Source organism: Trichoderma evansii, assembly GCF_050947405.1.
Source record: "Trichoderma evansii strain SZMC 28006 chromosome Unknown GGI43scaffold_2, whole genome shotgun sequence".
In the NCBI taxonomy this organism is placed as follows: Eukaryota; Fungi; Ascomycota; class Sordariomycetes; order Hypocreales; family Hypocreaceae; genus Trichoderma; species Trichoderma evansii.
The window spans coordinates 2,457,299-2,477,540 of NW_028145204.1; the positions used below are offsets into that span (position 1 = coordinate 2,457,299).

The window sequence follows — 20,242 nt, forward strand, 5'->3', positions numbered from 1 at the left end:
GAGCTCTTGGAGAAAAACAGCTGAGGGCAGGCACGGAGTGTGTGGGAGAGGCCGTTCCTGCCTTTACGGCTTTAGAGTGGGGAACTTTCAGGGTCGGTCGCGTTGTGAGAGGCAGGAACGAAGGCTGAATAGCTCGTTAAAGTCCAAAGGCTGTGCGTGCCGGGGGGCGGAATTGGCCTTTTTGTATCCGGCTTTCTTTTCTTTTCTTTTTTCTTCTTGGTGGCTTATTCTTCGTATTCTTGAATTTCCTGTTACGCGCTTCCCCTTTCTCTTTATTATTGTGCTGTGATTGTGACCTTTTTTGAATCAAGCTACTGCTACGGAGCAGCTCTTGTGTGTCTCTTGCTTTCAAACGACAATAGCCTGGCTGTTCAATTAGCAGGCATTCACCACTTTTTGAGAGTTACTTTATCGCGCTTTGTATTTTCATTCACGTGTTCACGCCAATTGCATTATAAGCTACCCAGGTATCCATACAAAATATATCGGGCTGGTATAGCTTCTTATCGATTTATCTACACACGCGACCTGCCATTGCCACTAAACAACACACCCCACTACCACTCCATCTGATATACACCTTTGCGCGCGCGACTCTTTCTCCATCTTACCACACTTTTGGTTCTGTTTACTTTTTTGCTTCTTGCTGCTTTGTTTTCTTTTCTCAATGTTATTTCCTTTTCCTTTGTGTCCCAAGTTTATTTGAGGAACAATGGAAGCCAGTTTGTCGCCCATGAAGCGACGCGCCGTGCTTGGTGCAAAGGACGCGAACGCGGCACTGACAACACCGAGTACAAACAAAGTGGCGAGGATAGGATCGCCAATGCTGTTAACCCCCTCAGCTCTCTTGGTGACCAGCCCACTGAGGGAGATTTCATCAGAAAAGGGAAAGAAGCGAACAGCAGAAGAGGGGAGAGAAGAAGTAATGGACGAGAGTCCAGAGACCAAGAAGACGTGTGTTGATGTGGTAAGTAGCCATGTTATTACTCGCCATAGCTAATCTGACCTTATTTGCTAACATTTCTGTATCTAGGCTGCGCGATCACGGTCACCTAGCATTGAAACGAGCTCTCTCTTTGATACTTCCGCCGGGGACGCTTCCTGGACCACGGCACCAACAGAACCAGACACGGCCACAGCTGCTGCAGACACTTTACTGGCAGTTACAAGGCCCAGAGCATTGACAAGAGAGCAGGCAAGAGAGGTAAATCCTTCTCCAGCTCTTCTCTCTTCTCTCTTACCACCTCAAGTACAAGAGCTAATAGCGGGTGTTGCCCTCCTTCTAGAAGGCAGAGATTCTCCGATTGCGACTTGGTCTCGCGGGATACAAGCTTCGCACCGGCCAAACAACGATTCCTCTCTCCGAACTCCAACGCAAACCTCTCCCTCCATCAACAATTACACGTAAACAAACAAACGCCATTACCCACACGAAACCTACGAATACATATAGCAGGGCCCAGAGCGCGGATTTAAGCCCGCAAGTACCCGCATTGTCACAAGAGTCGACCACAACATCCGTAACATCTGATGCAATGACCATGCCTGCCTCTCAAGAAAGTGTCATTGTAGAGACAAGAGGAAACACGCCCGACCGTGTCGAGCCACATGAAGAACCTGGGAATAATGAACGAGATAAGACAGTTCTGCTTCCCATTAGCGAACTAGATTCTCCTTCTAAATTCTTCCAGTCAAGCCCGGCACCGGCACCGGTATCATCTCTAAGGAGCACATGTACAGATACGGCATCAAATGACATAGAAAGGTCATGACGCGTGCGCAATAAACTATTTTTTTTTTCTATTTTGAATCTTTGAGAAAGGCGAGCAGCCGGTTTCTTCTTCTAGCTTGATTTCCAGTATCAAGAAGACTCAAATGTATTTGTTATAGGTAAAACAGCTCTTTAGATGGCGATCATGACGCAATTTCAGACGAATAGCTTAACGAAACTATGAAGAATAGAATAGAGTTACTATGATGATCATTTCTTCATTTCACTTAGTACTAATGTACCCATTTCATGTAAGAGTCGCACAAGTAACTTGGCATCAAACATCTCTCTGGAAGCTTTTATTATTGTTTCGAATTTCGTATCCTATCCCCGTCCTATCAACGCCCTTAAATTGACACTCCTTAGTGCCACACGTAGTTTATACTACTATATGCATATAACCCTAACTTGACAATCTCAAAATGCTTTCACGCTCACATCATCTCCAACAACCCCTTCCCCCTTTACTTAGTCAACCAAAATCTTGGGCTCAATCTCGCCGTAGCTCTCAAAGAACTGGTCAAAGAGCTTAATAGCACGTCCCACGTCCGCCGTTCCACCCGTCTCACGGATGCTGTGCATGCTGAGCTGCGGGTTACCCAGATCGAGAGTACGCATGCCCAGTCTAGCAGCCAGACCGGGTCCGATGGTGCTGCCGCAGGGCGAGTCGTTGCGAACGACAAATAGCTGCAGCGGAACGCCGGCCTTGCGGGCACACTCCTGCAGCATGACGATGCCGGGAGAGTTTGTGGCATAGCGCTGGTTGGCGTTGATCTTGACGACAGTGCCGCCGTTCATGGCGGGCTGGTGAGAGGACTCGTACTTGCCAGCATAGTTGGGGTGGACAGCGTGGGCCATGTCGGCAGAGACGAGGAACGAGCGAGAGAGAGTCTGCTCAAAGGCCGTGGACTCCTCGCCCTCGTGGTGGACCTGCTCGTAGCTGCCGTCGCTGGCGGCGTCGCGGTTGCCGGGGAGGACGGACAGGCGGCGCAGCACCGAGGGCAGCAGGTTGGAGTGGGCGCCCTGGGCGGACTGAGAGCCAATCTCCTCGTGGTCGAAGCAGACGGTCATGCGGATGGTGGAGTCGTCGTCAAGGGCGTCGGGCTTGCTGACGGACTTGATGAGACCCTCGACGGAGCAGTAGGTCATGCCCAGGTTGTCGAGGCGAGGGGAGAAGATGAACTCGTCGTTGATGCCGCCGATGACAGATTTCTGAGTGTCGTAGAGGACGAGCTCGAAGTCGACGATGGAGGCGACGTCGGTTCCAATCTCGTTGGCGATGACGTCGAGCACGGCGGGATGGTGGCGCACGGTCATCTTCTCGAGGGGCTTAAAATCCTCGTCCTCCTCCATAGCTTCATCCTTGCTGGGCTCTTCGGACTGGGCGCTCTTGTTGAGCTCAGCGGCGGCCAGACCCGTGATGGGGAACAGCTCAAGCTCGTTGTTGGGGTCGAAGTTGGACTGGCGGTGCAGGTGAATAGCCAGCGTAGGGATTCGCAGCAGGGGCTTATCGACCTTGACCAGCTTCTGCACGACGCTGTCGCCCTCGCGGACCAGAACTCGACCAGCAAGACTCAGATCACGGTCGAACCACGAGTGCCAGATGCCGCCGCCGTAGGTCTCGACGCCGACCTGCAGGTAGCCGACATTGCTCTTCCGGGAGACGGGCTTAACTCGCAGGCAGGGCGAATCGGTGTGGGCTCCGACGATGGCGACGGGGTTACCGGGGCGCCACTTGCGGCCGATGGCAAAGGCAAGGATGGAGGAGCCGTTGCGAGTGAGGTAGTACTTGCCGCCGGGGCGCAGGCTTGATGCCCAAGAGTCGCGTTCGCGGATGAGGGTGAAGCCGGCCGCTTCAAAGCGGGCAGCAGCAGACTGGACGGCGTGGTAGGCTTTTCAGAGCTGTTGTTTAGCACAAGCTATAGGGTTAAAGGGAAGATGTCGAGATATCGGACGTACGAGTAGGAGAAGCATTGACAAAGTCGACAAAGTCGAGGGCCTCTTGTGGGGGAGCCATGATGAAGGCGGTGGTTGAAAAGGGTAAGGCGGACGAAGCTACCAAGCTTGGTTTGGATCTGGTGAGAGAATGGCGTGCTATCCTCGACCGTCTCGCTGTCAAAGAGAAGATCATGCAGAGAGCAGCAAGATTGATTGAGGAGAAAGAGAGGAGAAGGAGGAAATGTCCAGAGACGAGCAGCTGCCAAATCAATCCAAGAGGTGCGGAGAAAAAAGGCAAAATTTCAGCCAGTTGCTGCTTGTCTCGTCAGTGTGGAGGGGCAGCAGCAGCTCAAGGAGGGGCCTTTGGGCTGGGCAAAAGTTCCATCCATGCCCAGAAGCGGCCGCTGGAGCTTCGGGATGCGGCACTGCGGCGCTGGAGCCTTTAAGGCGCTGGTATCCGAAGGCGGGGCCGGGCCATGGCTGCCGAAGTGCCGGGTAGGGCGAGTGGCACGACCAATTACACGTACCTTATATATACAGAACACTGTGCGGTGTAAGACAAATATACAAAGGGGCAATTAGGTCAATGATACAGGGTGTAAGGAAAAGTAACAAAGGAGCAGCTGAAACGTTAAATCCGTGTATATATGTATTTCTATATATACATGTATATAATTGAACCATATATCCACTTGGAGCTCTCGGAAAAGCTTCACTTGAGTTCATATATATTCCAAGTATCCAAATATACAACAGTACTATTGCTTGCATTTCACTACTATCCCTTTTTTTCTGTATCTGCTTGCAAGTCTTATAACCTACATTATATTTATTTATATATTAGGCAAGTGTGAACATGAATATATTGCACCACCGGCTACTTGTTTAGTCAACAGCTCAGTCTTTGAACCACAAACGCAGTCCGAAAGATTTACAAAGGGCCGAGCAGTTTGGTCATGAAGGATGGGTTCGACACATATTCTAGGTTCTCACGGCATTTTTGGAGTAGTTTGCGTCTTTTCAATAATTTTTTAGCATTATTTTTTGCACGAGTTCTAAGCTACCATGGCATTTTTGGCACGATTGGGGTAGTTGTGTCTTTGCAATAATTTTTTGTTATTATATTTTTGTCTTTTAACAAATAAAATAGAAAACAAAACTATTTCCTTTCAACGGTATCATAAAAAACAAAAAAAAAAAAAAAAAAAAAAAAAAGAGCATATGCCTCCTGTATCTTCCCCCTTCCCTATTATATATACGTATCCGTCTATCAGAATTCCCATATCAAACTAGTAGTAAAATTCCTGAAAAAAAAAAATAAAAAAAAAAAAAAAAATGCTAGAGCTGTATTCCATATTTTGATAATTCCCATCGCTTCTCCGTAATTGTTAAAGCTTGAAAATAGCTTTACTTGCGTCGCTCAATAGTCTCCATCACAACCGTCTCGCTGTCGCTCGCCATCTTGACTCCTCCCACTCGGTCTCGCTTCAATCCCAAGCCAGGGTGTCCGAAGCAGAGCATCGACGCAGCCAAAAACACAAAGACACCCTCGAGAACAATAAAGGGAGCCTCTTCCTGGATGAGTTTGCCATTGTATCCGTCCTGCAACTCCGCAACACGGTAGGCGCAACGGGCCAGGATGAGTAGCGTCGCCGATGTCAGGCCGGTCAAGAAGGCAGTGAGGCGCCATCCGAAGCTAGAGGCGCGGCCAGATCGCAGGTAGCGGAACATGTAGTCACCAAAGGCGACGATGAAGAGGACCAGGACGATGACCTGCAAGCTGAGACCGGCCTGGGAGATGTCGACGCCGGTCTTGTTGGAGCCGGAGGAGGCGCCGGTGGCGGACATGGCACCTCCGGCGGCCTGGAGGGCGAGACAGACAATGTCGAAGGGGATGAAGATGTAGTAGAAGAGCTGGGGCTTGAAGCGAGACAGCTCTGGGGCGAGGTAGACGATGGATTGTGAGAGAGTTACGTAGATGGATGCCGTGTAGAAGACGGGAGCAATGGTGAGACAGACTGGATCACAACTGTTAGCCCAAATGAGAAAATTTAGAGAAAAGGCGGCATCGTCTTACTGATCTGAATCAAGAATCCAGGATAAGAAAAGGGATTGTTGTGGAGGAGGATTCTTCCGATGTATCCGATAATCTCCGTGATGCAGCCGATGAGCATGGGGATCGTGAAGCCCCAAGTCCTCCAGCGGAAGCCGAGATAGAAATGAACCAGACCGATGACGGCAAAGAGGGCGGCAAAGACAATGTTTGCGGCGAGAGAGGGCTGGTAGGCGAGGATGCTCCATTCGACGGGGCAGTTGTCCAGGTTGCACGTCTCATCGGAACCGAATGTGATGATGGGGTCGGGAGGGGGTAGCGACGGGTGAACCATGATGAAGATGGTGATGAATAACGGTTTTTCTAATATGAGTCCCCTTTTTATGTCTTGTCTTGTTTCTTGGTGAGGTTGGGGGTTGAAGAGTTGTAGGGAGGTGTGTTGGTATTTGTATATATCACCACCGGAGGGATATTTCGATAACTTCAAATGGGTATAACAAAAGACTCTCAGGTTCAAAGGGGGGCACTAGCTCCCTTTATTGTTTTGGACGAGAAAGGAAAAGAAAAAAAAATACTCCGTCCAGCCTCAAACTGGATCCGCGTAATTGGGTTAAGCTCACGGCCCCATGGCCAGCTCGCTCGCTCTCGTTCCCATGTTTTATCTGCTCAACCCCATTATCCACATCTTCGGACTTCACAAGCGCCCAATCGAACCGGAAAGAGCACTTATGCGTCATCACCAGCAAAGCCCTTATCAAACAAGCCACCCCCCCTAAACTACCTAGACGATCTGACATATTGTATTGCATGTACGTCCCCCAAGCCGGGGGCATGGAATAAAAAAAAACACCAACGGGCCCCCGTCTCAGCCATTGGGTAGGGCTTGGCGGTTCACCCAGCCGGCGAGAATCTTGCCGTGCCAGATACGATGCATAGCAGACAGGGCGCTTTGACGACGCAGCCCGCGGCGACCGTGTTGTGGCTGAGCTGGCAGATGGGCCTTGCGTGTCTCGAGAAGATTACTGTACATGTAAGGCATGTAGGCATTCGAGAACGAGACCCCAGGCCAGCAGTTCGCACTCGGATCGGGCCCACAAACGAGGTTTTTCTGACTTCTTTTTTTAATTCATTTTCCTCATTCGTGATCATTTCCTGCGAGAAGCTTAATCTCTAAGCCACGCTACGGAATTAACGACCCAGCTACTGTACACACGCAACGCTCGATGCGAGTGCGAGACGGGGCCAACGGAGTTGAAAAGGCCGAAGGATTTGACATGACGCGGTCAGAGCCCCGTAGCCAGTGAAAAAAAGCGGATCGATTGCATCTGATAGCGCTGTTTCCAATGCCTTTTGGGCTGATGGAGCCGCATTTTGTGCCCTGGCCTGGAACAGTCACAGCGCTTGTAAAAATAAAGCAAAAATAAAATAAGCCTCGAGATTGGAATCCTCCCTGCTTTGCGCTGGGCTGGGCTGGGCGCTTTCGCTTTCTTGGCATCGCAATAATATCTACGCATTAGGCTGCGAGCGAGAGCGACGAGTGAGAGTGAAAGAAGCGCAGGGCGAAAAGAGTCGACGTGGGAAGGATTGACGTGTTCCAACGCCATTCAGCCACGGTGGAGCTGCTCCAGCAATTAAGCATCAGAGTGTGTGATTTTACGTGTTTACATGATAATGTTAATTAATTTACACGTACTCTGACTCTCTTCAAGCGATTTGTTGGACAAGAAGCAGATTGTACGACTATTGAATCCTCTGAAATCCTCATGTGTGCAATGAACACAGCAACGCAGAGTATTGCCGTCTTTTTTTTTTTTTTTTCGGTGAAATACATATATACAATACAAATTATGCCTGATGCCTAAATGCAGTAAATGAATCAAAACTCGCGCGAAGGAATCGCACCAGCATGCACGCAAAACATGGCTCTCAGCCACTATTTGCCAAGGACTGGACGACGACGCATATGAGGATCTCAGCCACCATTTTACACAAAATAACTTTGGCTATTGTGCAGTCTGGGGCGCCAAAATCACGCGATGGCTGCAGCAGAACGTTTCGAAAGGATTTTCCTGTTTCGATCTCGTGGCGTCTGGAAAGCCAATACTAGTGGTAGTATGGAATCCGTAGCGCTGTTCATCTTTTTTGCCAAAATACAAGACGGCAGAGGAAGAATGTCTTCATAAATATATAAGTGACCACCTGTCATAAATCTCATATATCCCAGCTTCCAAGGTATGGATGCTCCTTCCGATGGTCTCGGCGCTTCATAATAGCCTAATATCCCTTTCAAAATATGTTAATATGTTTTGCTCAGTATTGAACTGCATTTATGCATATCTTGGACAGCCCTACAGGCTTCAAGGGTGCCATCTCCCAACAACACCAATACGACGAATGCGAACATATCCAATGTAAAAGTTTGCAAACCACTCAATCATCTCTCATGGAAATGGTCAAGATCCTCCTCGCAAGATTGCATCAGTCCTAGCAAGTTCAAGGCTGGTACATGGTGCATAGGCACATGCCGTCTTGGCATAGGATCACCCAGAGACGGGACACGTACCACGTAAAACTCTACATAGGAGCCAAAACACTACCCGAAATGTATTAGAGCAAGGAACTCGAGTATTTGAGTTTTCCTAGTACCGTTTACTTAAAATAATCTCATCCAACAGCCGAGTCACAGCTCCGAAAGCATCATCTTCATATCACAATACGAACTATCTGGGCAAAAGAACATTACTCAATTCAGCGAATCATCTGCAGCTGTTGGCTGTATTTCACATTTAACCCAAAGAGGAAATCTTTTCGATAGAGCCATCCTATCTTAGCAGAAAAAGGGGTGGCGTAGGAATGTCTTATACAGCACGCCCTGGTGGTTACGACTCAGCTTAGCTCCGCCGCGTATCTCATTCCCATCTCAGCCCACTTTGGTCAGGAAAGACACTCAACTGTTAGCACGTGGGGTAACAATGCAAACGATGAAATTAGTATCTTTTGTCTTACGTTGTTGCACCGGCGTGGCTGTGTACGGTGCCGCAGTTGTGTGATGTAGTCATTTCTCAATCTTGAATACTTTGTATGACCATTACTGATGTGCATCCTGATGTACACTGCGTAATGCATTGGACCCAAATGCCATCTACTCTGCTATAAAAAAAAAACATATCTCTAATCTACCAACCCAAATTAGAATATCCATTATCAAATATTTAATCATCTACGTCAGTGCAGCGTAGCATTCATCGCTGGTACCTTAGTTGCAAGCCGGTAGTTGGCATCGATCGACTTGCCGATTCCCGGAATAGGTAATCCCGGATCTATCTTCAAGAATATTTCCTTAAAAAACTCAAAACAACGCACATAAAAATACAAAATAAAAAATTCCTCGTGTTTATGGAGCCCCGGAATACCAGACTACGGAATCCAGGCGACCATCTTCCCTTCCGCTCCGTGTCTCTGGATGCCATAATACGGAGCACCGGCGCAAGTGCCCGTCCGTTTTGGTGTCATCCAGAGTTACTAGAAGAGGAATCGGTGGCGTATTACGAAGCACAGGGCAGCAGTACCCGCCAAGCTAGATTCCATCTATTATATAAGCATACAACATTATATAAGCGTGTAAGTGCATTTGAGTGATGCCTGGTCATTAATACGGGCTCAATATCAATACGGGCTGCCTCTCTGCTAGCAAAACACGACATCCTTCGGCTATATTACTTGGGCGCTGTCAAGGTACAGCGAACTTACATAAGCGGCATTACCTCGTGGTACTTCATCTCACCCTCTTCCCCTCCACCAATCACAGCAGCGACTCTCACCTCTTCCGGCTTAATTTCCGTTGAAATGTCACATCTAACCCGCACAGGCAAGAGCTTCGGCGCCTCGAGAAATGAGCACCCACAAGCAAACATCTTGTTCGTTTCACACTGATTGGGTGGCGTTTCTTCTACTTTTTGGGGTCTACTAATGTCATATCACAGCGCATAGTGAGATTTGGGCAACGAAGATATGTAAAAAGGTAAAAAATATTCTAGAAGAAAAGGCTAAGAAAAAGCACAGTCGTTAAATAGTTTGATATCTCAGTTCGTGACCAAAAAAATGCTTCGTTCAAAAAAGACATCCAAGAAAGAACCCGCAGTCGGTTGTCTGACGAGATCGTCTCCGCGAACGCCCGCGCGATTAGAATATTAAGTACACACTCCAAGGGGGTATAATCCCATGATTGCCGTAAAACTCTAGTATTATTGAAAATAAGTTCTAGTCCAACTTTCTGTACATGTCCAACCAGATCTCAAGAGGGATGCCTGTCGTGTGTATGTTGCCATGTCCCGCAGGCCTTTTAACTCAAGAAAAAGTTACAAGGAAATGATTTAAGCAAGGAAGACGGCGACGGCACCGGCAATGGCGGCGAAAGCGACGGAGCCAGTGAAGGAAGCAGCGCCGTTAACGGGGGGAGGAACAGCACTAGATTGAAGCAGTTAGCATATTTATTCCATTACATCTTGATATCAAAAGTTATAACTCACGTTCCGTTGCCAGCAGGGCCAGTGGGGACAGGGGGAACAGCACCAGTGCCGGAGGGAGCACCAGCACCGTTACCGGGGTTGCCACCAGCAGGGGCGGTAGGGCAAGGGACAGCAACGGTCTGGTACTCAACAGAGGTCAGAACGGTGGTGTAGCTCTTGGTGACAGCGACGACGGAGCTGCCAGGGCACTGAGCAGCGGCGGAGCTGACGGGAGCGCCGGGGGCACCGCCAGTGGGAGCAGCATAGCCGGTGGTGGGGGCCTGAGCCGGGATAGAGACGGCGGGGACAGAGACGGCAGCAGCGGAGCTCTGGGGAACGGCCGGAGGAGAGTAGGGAGGGGGAACAACAGCAGAGCTCTGGGGAGCAGTGCCGTTGGACCAGACCTGGGTGGTGGGAGCAACGGTGGGGTAAGCAGTGACCGGGCCGACAGCGGTGGAAGTAGGGACGACCTCGGTGGAGAGGACGGTGCTGTGGGCCGGGCAGTTGGTAACCTCAGGGCCGCAAGAGGTGATGGTGTGGACGTTGGTCACGTAGAAGGTAGAGGTGGTCAACGGGATGTAGTTGGTCTGGACGGAGGTGGTCTGGTGGCGGGCCGGGCAGTTGGTGATGGAGGCAGCACAGGCAGTGATGGTGACCAACTCGGTGGTGTAGTCGGTGGAGACGGGCTCCTGGGCGAGGACCGAGGTGGCCAGAACAGCAGCGGCGGTGGTGAAACGCATCTTGAATGATTTTTTGGGTTTTTGGTGGTTCTTGAAGAACGAAGTAGTTTGGTTGGTTTGAAAGAGTGGATTGAAAGCGTAAAGCTTCGTTTGTAGTTGTTTTGAAAGAATGGACGACCGAAGTCAGAGCGAGCTGGCGATTATGCTTAGTGGGCTGGAGAGAAAAGAAGGGAAAAAAGAAGATGATGCTCGACCGAGCGTGGCCTCATATTAATAGGCATATCGACTTCGACCGTGAGCTCTTTGCGAGCGCTCAACTCGCTCCATCCCATTGGATACCCCGGGAAATTGCGTCCAGAATGGATGTCCATCTAGGGGGTTCCTGAGTGGATGTCTGGGTGGAGATGCATGTCGCGCCAGTTTCATCCACCTCTTAGAATGGCCAAGATGGAGGGGTCCACGAACCATCCCGGGCGCAAGACCAGCCAACCCCTGTCGTTGATTTCTGCAGGTACAACATCGCTCCATACTGTGCGCCAAACGGCCACACCCAGCGTGCGACTGAGCACATGAGCGCATGAGCAGCGCGGACCATGATGCTTGTTTGCGCTCCTGCAGCGGCAACAGATCAGCTCGCCATTGGACATGACCCTTGTTTTCGTAGGTCTTGGGCCTTGCTGTGCCAGCACGGGTGCTCTGTACGATGTAGACTTACCATGGCAGCGGGCAATTGGGCATTAATGGCCAAGAGTGCGTACTATGCTTGTATTGCCTGTCAATAAGATGGACGAGGGGATATAACGGATGCAACAGCTTGAGTAATGTATACTCTAATAATCTTGCTAGACCAGTGCTAAAACTCACCGTCGTTAATGGTTCAATTAAGAGGCACATGCCTTCACTTCAACCTTCTAAATTGGCTTTCGTTTATGAACTGGAGCTTCTTCGGCAGCAATACCGCCTTTGGGAGATAAGACGACGGAGTACGCGAGAGAGTACCCCCCTCGACTCTGTGCTAGTCACCGGCTTCATCGTTCCGCTGGCCACAAGTTTGAGCATGCTTGCATTTAATCTCTGGAGCCAATAGTCTCAACTCGCACATCTGTACCGCATAGTATGCTGTGCTATTATTGTACAGGCTTCGCCCTTCCAATACGATTCCAAAGTGACACCGCTGAGGATCTTGGCCGATCGCCTCGGGAGGCGGGCCTTTACGCCTGTATTTTCGAAACTCAGTCTCAAGTTGATCTTTTTTGTGGGCTTTAAAAGGACTGCCTTTGATGAAAAGTGCTAGCTAGCCTGCAGCAAACCCAGCAGAATATACAAGGAGAAAAGAAGGGGCCCGGCACACTGCTAGGACTTGCATGAGACTGACCAGATTGGCGAAGTGAGCTCACTTTCACCACTGGACAAGAGAAGCATTGTGAAGCCAGCCGACTCTCATAACAAACTAGCGAGTACGGAGTATTCAAAATTCACTTTTCCAGGGAACGTTTCCTGTGCCCAGCATTAAGGTAGCAGCAGTGACACCGGCACTAGGAGTGACTGTATTGACTGTCATCTATGCTGCTGGGGGATGATATCGAAGGCATCCAGCCGCCTAGTCCAGCATCTAACCTTCCTTTCACGGACATCTCTTTAAGCGGCAGGGACGTCTTTAGACGCTATATCCAGTCCAAATCCTCTCATCGCAGCGCCTTGTCACTGGAGTAGGGAGTAGTGTACTGCTGTCTGCTTCGTATATTAGCTGGCCAGGCAATCTATAAATCTGCGCGCTTGAAATACATCTCAAAGTCCAGCCATGGAAGTCAGTGATCTTCATTTCCTCATGTGGACACATTTGTTGGTCGTGTTAGTCTGCTTGAGCCATGTCTTGGCAAAGTTCCAGATCTTTCCAAACAAAACAGCATACCGGTACAAGCGATGCCATCGTATGCCAGGGGCAATTGGCCCCTGTCATCTGATGCTCGCAGTAGAGCAAGGAGTGAGTGCAGGCACTGGTACGAAGTACCGCCAGCAGCCTCCCCACGTGTACCGTATTGGCCAAACACACTTGGCACGTTGCAACACGTCCCTTCTACTGTACCGTACGAAATACCAGATCAGCGACAAGTAATATTGTCCTTCGTAAATGAAGACTGCACATTTGCCACACACTACCCGTACTCTCCATAGTGCAAGTAGCACGCAGCAGTGCTCCATACTTATGCCCTTTGTTCTCCTGCTAGGGCATGCCAGGTCTCTTTGCTGACTGAGTGGGTCGTCAGACACTTTTCGAGCTTAGAGGGCTGCTAACATCAACCGAGTAGGAGGAATACTCCTGGGTAATCACAGTCCTGCTCCGTATCAGTCCTCATGCCAGTACAGAGGTTTCTGCCAATCCAGGTACAGTATCCTTCTAGAAGAAGGCGTTGCAAGGGATAAAACGAACAAGCGGTGAACTCACACTGACAGCGCGGATTCGGCTAGCCCTGAGTAGGTAGGCAGCAAAGAAATCCCATAGGCACCGATGTTTTCCCAGTAATCATCGCAGCTATCGGAGAGTTGAAGTAGAGCATATCGCGGTCGTAGGAATATGCTAGTACGAGCATACCTACTCTCTGTGTCTTACTGCTCAAATACTTAGAATTGTAATCAAAAAAGGATGGCCGGCACACTTGAAGTTGGTCCGTTGGACGCCACACGTGCGCTAATGCAGGAACCGCTGTTCACCCGCCCATCTCAGAGAGATTCAAGCATTTTTGTGGCTTGCTCGAGCCAATCTTGCTCGCTGGTCGCCCGCATTCTGTGGAGCCGCCCCTAAGAGCAGCGCTCTTGGTGCTAAGGTAGAGCGGTGATTTGATGTAAATTAGCCGCGGCCATGGAAAGCTACTAGTCTTTCGTCGCCCATGCTGCTCTTAGAAGGTGAAATCGGCGGCTTTCGCTTCGCCGAATGAGGGGGATTGCTTTGGCGATGATTAGCCCGAAGCTACTTGGAGCTAACAACACCTGGCTCCTCCTGGACCGAGATGCTGCTAAGGCGAATGGGTGCAGATTGAGGGGTTTGTTGGCCAGATTGGGCACCGGGCTGTGCTCCGTTTTCAGAGCGCTGGCAGGGAACATGACTATGTGTCGTGATGGAGTATTCGGCGAGTGCAGCTTGCTGTTTGTAGGATGCTACAGTATTGCGGAGAGCAAGCAGAGGAGTTAGGAGGTGCGCAGAGGAGCTGGAGGCGGTGAGAGAAGTACCGCATGCCGGTGCAAAATACGCTGGCATTGCAAGTGCCACGTCCAGCAGCATTATTCATACTGTGCGCAATGGCAAGAGGCCTGCTGTGTGGCACGGCCTAATTAAACTCTCTCCATTGATCATCGCATTGGCGCGTATGCTGAATGATTTTATCCGTCAATAGACCCAGCGGCTGCATCTGGTGATTCGTTCTGGCACCCATTGGTCAGAGAGTGCTCCTGTCGATCACTAACAGCGCCTCTGCGCATTGTCTCTCTCTCTGTCTCGTGTTTTATCTTCTGCAATGACGTTATGTTGACTGGTCCATGTTGCGCTCGCCATCAATTGCCAAGCTCTTTGGCTTCAGCACGCCCAAGATCAACCACTATGGCCTATGAATTGTCATCTCGCGTCCCCGAATAAGGTTGATTAGGTTCAGTTGTACGAAATGAGAGATGAAATGGCCGAGCTATGGGTTGGTTACATGCGCACGGGCACGAGGCGGTGGCCAATGTTACAACCACTACCAGTAACAAATTTCGCCTCTTTTATACTTGTGTCGCCTAATAGATGTAACAAAGGTCTTCAGATGCCAACAGAAACAGTATCGACCAACCCTCCCGATGTTAGATTGGCATTTCGACTCATTTGCAGTTTATGGGGTTTCTATTACTTTGTATTTTGGTAAACTTATTGGGACCAGGCCCCTGATTCAACTCTCCTTTGACTCACTCACAACAACACCTTTAAACACTCGTAACATATCAACAATAGAGTGTAGTGGTTGGCTCAGCCTCAAGGATCAACGAGACTAGATAGTAAAGATAGACATCGATTTGCCTTCACCATACATGGAGAGCCACACTCATCATAGCTTAATTTCTCTTCTGGAAATTCTAGCTCAAGCTAAATCGAACAGATGCTGAGTTTATTTCTATTCTAGGGTACTGATGCTCAGTCCCATTGCTGAAAATAGTACTTCGTACGGCAAGCGATGTGCACAGCAATGTGCCAAACGATGATCTCCTTGAGCAAGTAGATGGTGAGTCGAACTACGTCAGACTGATCCATACAGTTTACGTGTACCCGTATCGTGAGACGGCAAAGCCCGAGTCTGCAGTGATCAGCTATTCATGCAGCAGTGACAGATCTGCGCTGCATCCATACCTACGATGCCCACTTTGTGAGCTTAGCTAATGTATAAAACAACATCGAGAATCTGCAAGTACGGAGTATAGGTTAGATGATGTGCCTTAAGCTAGCTTCAAAGGCCAGTCGTATGGGGTTATCGAACACACCCAGAATTATCATCTGGTATTTCACAAATCCACCGTCCTGGTCTGAAATGCTTAGCGTTGCTATTGACACTGCCCATTATTTGGGCTACGCTTGGGCTTGACCGTATGAAGATTATATTACTTGGTGATATTCTGAACCTACATGTATGTAGGGAGCTTCAGGATGCTCCACGTGAGCACAAAGAATCAGTAATATTTTAGCATCTGCAGTGTTTTTATCCGGCATGAGTATTTAGACTGTAAGCTGATGTTATACCGCTCAGTATTGGCATTTGTAAGTCCTTGAGCTCGCGGTTGAGCCATGAAACCTGAGCCTCTTCTGAGGTTAGATGGTTGAATGAATCGGCTGACTATTGCCTCTGGGCTCTAAATTTTAGGCTCTAAGCTCTAGGCCTAGGCTCTAGGCTCTAGGCTCTAGTAAATAGTCCCTTATCGCAGCCTCACATGCTGTGATGGCGATAACCGAATGATGTGTAATCCATACTGTGGTACACCATAAGAAAACCATATATTGACACAGTGCTATTCTCCGTGCCCACAGCACGGAATTTGCCCGAAAATCATCCGCACCAAACTTCTTCCCACCTAGCACCCCACATATACCATTTGAGCCTGCACCGACTTTTGAAATAGCGAATAAAGACGCACATTTTGCGTCCGAGCAACGATAAGAGGCTGACTTTGACGTCTGTGGGTTCTGCCTCTTATTTTCATCACCTTTGATCCACGACGAACGCCCCTTCCGGTCGAACTCGGTACAACAAGAGCACGAAAAAAAAAAAAAAACCTTTCGACCTAGGCATGCCTCAGCGGTAGCCTTGTCGCCGCCTAATAATTATAAGCATGCTGGATGCTGCATGCACAAGGCTGCCAGAGTTATAGCAGCATCCCGTTTTAGCATACATATTCCTTTGGTGTTTTTCTTTGTTTTATCAACTTTATTTTGAGTATGGAGGCCCAGGTACGTCAGTTTGCTGCTGCTTTTCTTTTGATATCCCTGCTGTGCTGCCCCGCCATCGGAGCCTTCTCTCGTTGAAGTTGTTATGGAAACAACAGAGATGTGATCATCTTTGGCATCATAGCTCCTCAACATCTGATATACTCTATGCTTGCCGTTTGGAGATTCCAGAGATAGCTAACGCTGCTTGCATTAGGTCGAAAATGCGGTTGAGATTCTGTCGAATCCTACGTCCGACCAGTCGGTGAAAGAGCAAGCATTCGAATATCTGAACCAGCTACGGAGCGACCCGCAAGGATGGCAGGCTTGTACGAATCTCTTTGCCCGGATCCCCCGAACGTCTGAAGTTGTGCGCATGGTGTGTTTGGAGGTGGTCAACTATGCAGTTCATACACAAGGTCTAGATGGAGAGAGTTTGGCTTTTCTCAAACACACCTTGCTGCAGTATGTCCGCCAGTCATACGGGGCGGGTGTCCAGCAGGAGCCGGACCCTATCCATCTCCAGAACAAGCTTACGCAAACCTTGACGTACCTCTTCGTCTTTCTCTACCGTGACGGTTGGCAGAGTTTCCTCGACGACTTCCTCGAACTGACCGGACTTCACCAGAATGTCGATAACGTCTCCGGTGTTTTATTTTACCTGCGAGTCCTATCATCGGTACACGACGAGATTGCAGACATGCTCCTTTCACGGCAGAGCGGCGATTCTAAGCGAAATACCGAACTCAAAGACCAGCTGCGTGCCCAAGACATGCAGAAAGTCGCTGAATCTTGGAAGCAGCTTCTTTCCAGGTACAGCGGAAATGACGTCGTTACAGACCTGGTCTTGAAAGTCATCGGCAAGTGGGTTAGCTGGATGGACATCTCTCTAGTAGTCAGCCAGGATATGCTTAACTTGCTGCTACCCGTAGTTGGACGAACGGGCAGCGAAGACAAAGTGCGAGATACTGCCATCGATACCCTGACCGAGATATGTGGCAAGAAGATGCGATCGACGGACAAGATGGACATGATTTCGTTCCTCAATTTGCAGGAGATTGTCAGCCAGTTGGTTGCCAGCCCAATGCTCAACGACCTCAAAGGCACTCCGCAGTATGATACAGACCTTGCCGAGGCTATTGCTAAACTTGTTAATACCACCGTGGCGGACATTATCAGGGCTCTCGACGATAACCAGGCCAGCGACGACACCCGGACAAGGGCCAAGCAACACCTGGATGGCTTTCTCCCGCTGCTTCTGCGATTCTTCTCCGACGAGTACGACGAAGTGTGTTCTACAGTCATTCCGTCATTGACCGACCTCCTCACTTTCCTCCGAAAACTGGGGCAACTCAACCAAGATTATTCCAACATGCTCTCGCCGATACTTAATGCAATTGTTCAAAAAATGCGATACGATGAGACGACGTCATGGGGTAACGAGGATGAACAAACAGACGAGGCGGAATTTCAAGAACTTCGAAGACGCCTGCAGTATCTTCAAAAAACCATTGCTGCTATTGACCAGAGCCTATATATGGACGTACTTAGCAATTTGGTGGCGACCACTTTCCAGACGCTGGAGCAGCAGGGGTCGCACATGGATTGGCGGGACCTCGACCTTGCACTGCACGAGATGTACCTGTTTGGTGAACTTGCGTTACCGAACCAGGGTCTCGGTACAAAGAACCAACCGTCTACGGAAGCTTCCGAACGATTGGTTGTCATGATGCAGAAGATGGTCGAATCTGGTAAGTGCTAGCGAAAAAGCAATATGCGGGCTATTGGAGCGATGGTACTAGAACCTGGCTAACAAGTGGATATAGGAATCGCTAATTTCTCGCACCCTGCAATTGTTCTTCAATACATGGAAATTTGCGTCCGGTACTGTGTTGTGTTTGAAACTCATGCTCAGTATATCCCTCAGGTTCTGGAGAATTTTGTTCGTCTTGTCCACCACAACCACGTTCGCATCAAGACACGCTCCTGGTACTTGTTCCATAGGTTCATCAAGCATCTTCGATCACGTGTAGGAAATGTCGCCGAAACTGTCATCCAGTCCATTGGAGACCTGTTGCCCATCAAGGCCGAGGTGCCCGGAGAAGATGCCGACGATGACATGTCGTCAGATGAGTCTGACCATTCAGCGGATGCTCTTTTCACCAGCCAGCTCTACCTCTTTGAGGCTATTGGATGCATCTCCTCTACGAATAGCACGCCGGCCGAAAACCAGGCATTATATGCTCGATCTGTAATGGATCCTCTGTTTCAAGATATGGAAGTCCACCTTCCTCGAGCCAAGGGCGGTGACGCACAAGCAAACTTGCAAATCCATCACATCGTCATGGCGCTCGGTACCTTGGCACACGGCTTTTCCGACTGGACTCCGGGATCGACTGCAGCAAACCAGCATGGACCACCGGACAAGCTGGTCTCTGATGAATTTTCTCGCGCCGCCGAGGCCATTCTCATTGCGCTTCGTGAGCTAAACTCATCAGCGGAAATCAGGACCGCTTGTAGGTCTGCATTCTCCAAACTGCTCGGCGTCCTGGGTGCTGCAGTTCTCCCACAGCTTCCAAAATGGATCGAAGGATTACTTTCACAAAGTTCGTCAAAGGACGAGATGGCAATGTTCTTGCGACTTCTGGATCAAGTGGTGTTTGGCTTCAAGACAGAGATCTATGACGTCCTCAACATGCTATTAACACCACTTCTTCAGCGCATCTTTGGAGGCCTTGGGGAGCCCATCTCTGGCACCGATGACGAGATTCAGTTGGCGGAGCTGAGACGAGAATATCTCTCCTTTATTCAAATCATCCTGAACAACGGACTGGAGGGAGTTCTTATTAGTGAATCAAACCAGGGCTTCTTCGAGCCAATGATTGCTTCTGTTCTTGAGTTGGCAAAGACTTTGGATGGAAATCTTGGCCCAAGCCGATTGGCCTTTACGATTATGGCTCGGATTTCCGCTCTTTGGGGTGGCCCTGACGTTGCCACCATTTCACGAGAACCGACAGCACCCACTGGTAGCCCTAGTCCAGCAATTCCTGGATTCGACCATTTCATCATGGAGAGATTCCACTCAACGTGCTGGGAAGTTATGCGGAACCCCAGCTTCAAGCCTTCATCTGATGCACAAACAAAACAGGTGCTGACGGAAATTGCAGCATTGGAGCAGATGATTTATACTAAAACTGGTAATGTTTACATCCACCAAATGCAGAACGAAGTCTTCCCCAGCTTGGGCATCAACGGCGATGACTTTTTGCGATCTTTGACGACCTCAACGGACAAGAGACAATTCTCCAACTACCTTCAACAGCTGCTAAGCAATAGGTAATGGGAATTTGTGGCCCAGTTGAGATTGATGACTTTATATACAATGGTATAGGCGGCGGTCAGGAGTGGCATATTTCAAAGTGCTAGATTGGAGCTGTGTACGGACACGACACAGAGTATTATGTGAGAAAAAGAGGAGGTGGTGTGCGGCATATCATAGAAGCAACGCATAAAACTGCAACGTTTATCCCCCATTATGTTTTGAAAAAAAATTAAAGACAAAAGAAGATTACATTTTTCATTTGTTTGGTCCGCGCACATGCGTGGTGGCTTGGTATGACGGGTTTTCCGGTATCTGGTAGGAGGATTATGTTGGGTAGGTAGGTAGGTAGCTAGGTAGGATAGCATATATATAATGGAAATCGCGTAGACGATGGTTGAAATGATGGCGCGTCTGCACTCTGGACTCTACTTTGGAGCACTATCAATACTGTAATTTGGACACGTGTGACGACTCTAATATATATATCAATAGCGCTGCAATATGTATGTAAAGCTATCCGCTAATAG

The 20,242-nt window shown here is 49.2% G+C and overlaps 6 protein-coding genes across 6 annotated transcripts; 2 read left to right on the plus strand and 4 right to left on the minus strand.

Moving 5' to 3' along the window:
• The first annotated feature begins 420 nt into the window (after positions 1-420).
• GGI43DRAFT_165647 (Whi5 domain-containing protein) lies at positions 421-2,006 on the plus strand. The gene is made up of 3 exons (XM_083199613.1): positions 421-967; positions 1,034-1,204; positions 1,287-2,006. Exons 1-3 carry the CDS (start codon positions 713-715, stop codon positions 1,770-1,772), a joined length of 912 nt encoding a protein of 303 aa, XP_083065310.1. The 5' UTR covers positions 421-712; the 3' UTR covers positions 1,773-2,006.
• A 233-nt stretch (positions 2,007-2,239) lies between these two features.
• Positions 2,240-3,788, minus strand: GGI43DRAFT_420518 (aspartyl aminopeptidase; the record flags this gene model as incomplete). The annotated part of the gene is made up of 2 exons (XM_083207830.1): positions 2,240-3,663; positions 3,731-3,788. The coding sequence occupies 2 exons, from the start codon at positions 3,786-3,788 to the stop codon at positions 2,240-2,242; spliced, it is 1,482 nt and encodes a 493-aa protein (XP_083065311.1).
• A 1,013-nt stretch (positions 3,789-4,801) lies between these two features.
• On the minus strand, positions 4,802-6,197 carry GGI43DRAFT_165681 (RTA1 like protein-domain-containing protein). The gene is made up of 2 exons (XM_083199615.1): positions 5,787-6,197; positions 4,802-5,727 (listed from the first exon to the last, which is right to left on the minus strand). The coding sequence occupies exons 1-2, from the start codon at positions 6,094-6,096 to the stop codon at positions 5,117-5,119; spliced, it is 921 nt and encodes a 306-aa protein (XP_083065312.1). The 5' UTR covers positions 6,097-6,197; the 3' UTR covers positions 4,802-5,116.
• A 3,708-nt stretch (positions 6,198-9,905) lies between these two features.
• On the minus strand, positions 9,906-11,115 carry GGI43DRAFT_165675 (uncharacterized protein). The gene is made up of 2 exons (XM_083199614.1): positions 10,292-11,115; positions 9,906-10,229 (listed from the first exon to the last, which is right to left on the minus strand). The coding sequence occupies exons 1-2, from the start codon at positions 11,008-11,010 to the stop codon at positions 10,136-10,138; spliced, it is 813 nt and encodes a 270-aa protein (XP_083065313.1). The 5' UTR covers positions 11,011-11,115; the 3' UTR covers positions 9,906-10,135.
• On the minus strand, positions 11,116-11,686 carry GGI43DRAFT_165691 (uncharacterized protein). The gene has a single exon (XM_083199616.1). It carries the CDS (start codon positions 11,527-11,529, stop codon positions 11,221-11,223), a length of 309 nt encoding a protein of 102 aa, XP_083065314.1. The 5' UTR covers positions 11,530-11,686; the 3' UTR covers positions 11,116-11,220.
• Positions 11,687-16,060: 4,374 nt separating this feature from the next.
• On the plus strand, positions 16,061-20,234 carry GGI43DRAFT_394369 (Ran GTPase-binding protein LOS1). Its single transcript, XM_083204757.1, has 3 exons — positions 16,061-16,417; positions 16,611-18,144; positions 18,220-20,234. Exons 1-3 carry the CDS (start codon positions 16,406-16,408, stop codon positions 19,731-19,733), a joined length of 3,060 nt encoding a protein of 1,019 aa, XP_083065315.1. The 5' UTR covers positions 16,061-16,405; the 3' UTR covers positions 19,734-20,234.
• Positions 20,235-20,242: the final 8 nt, after the last annotated feature.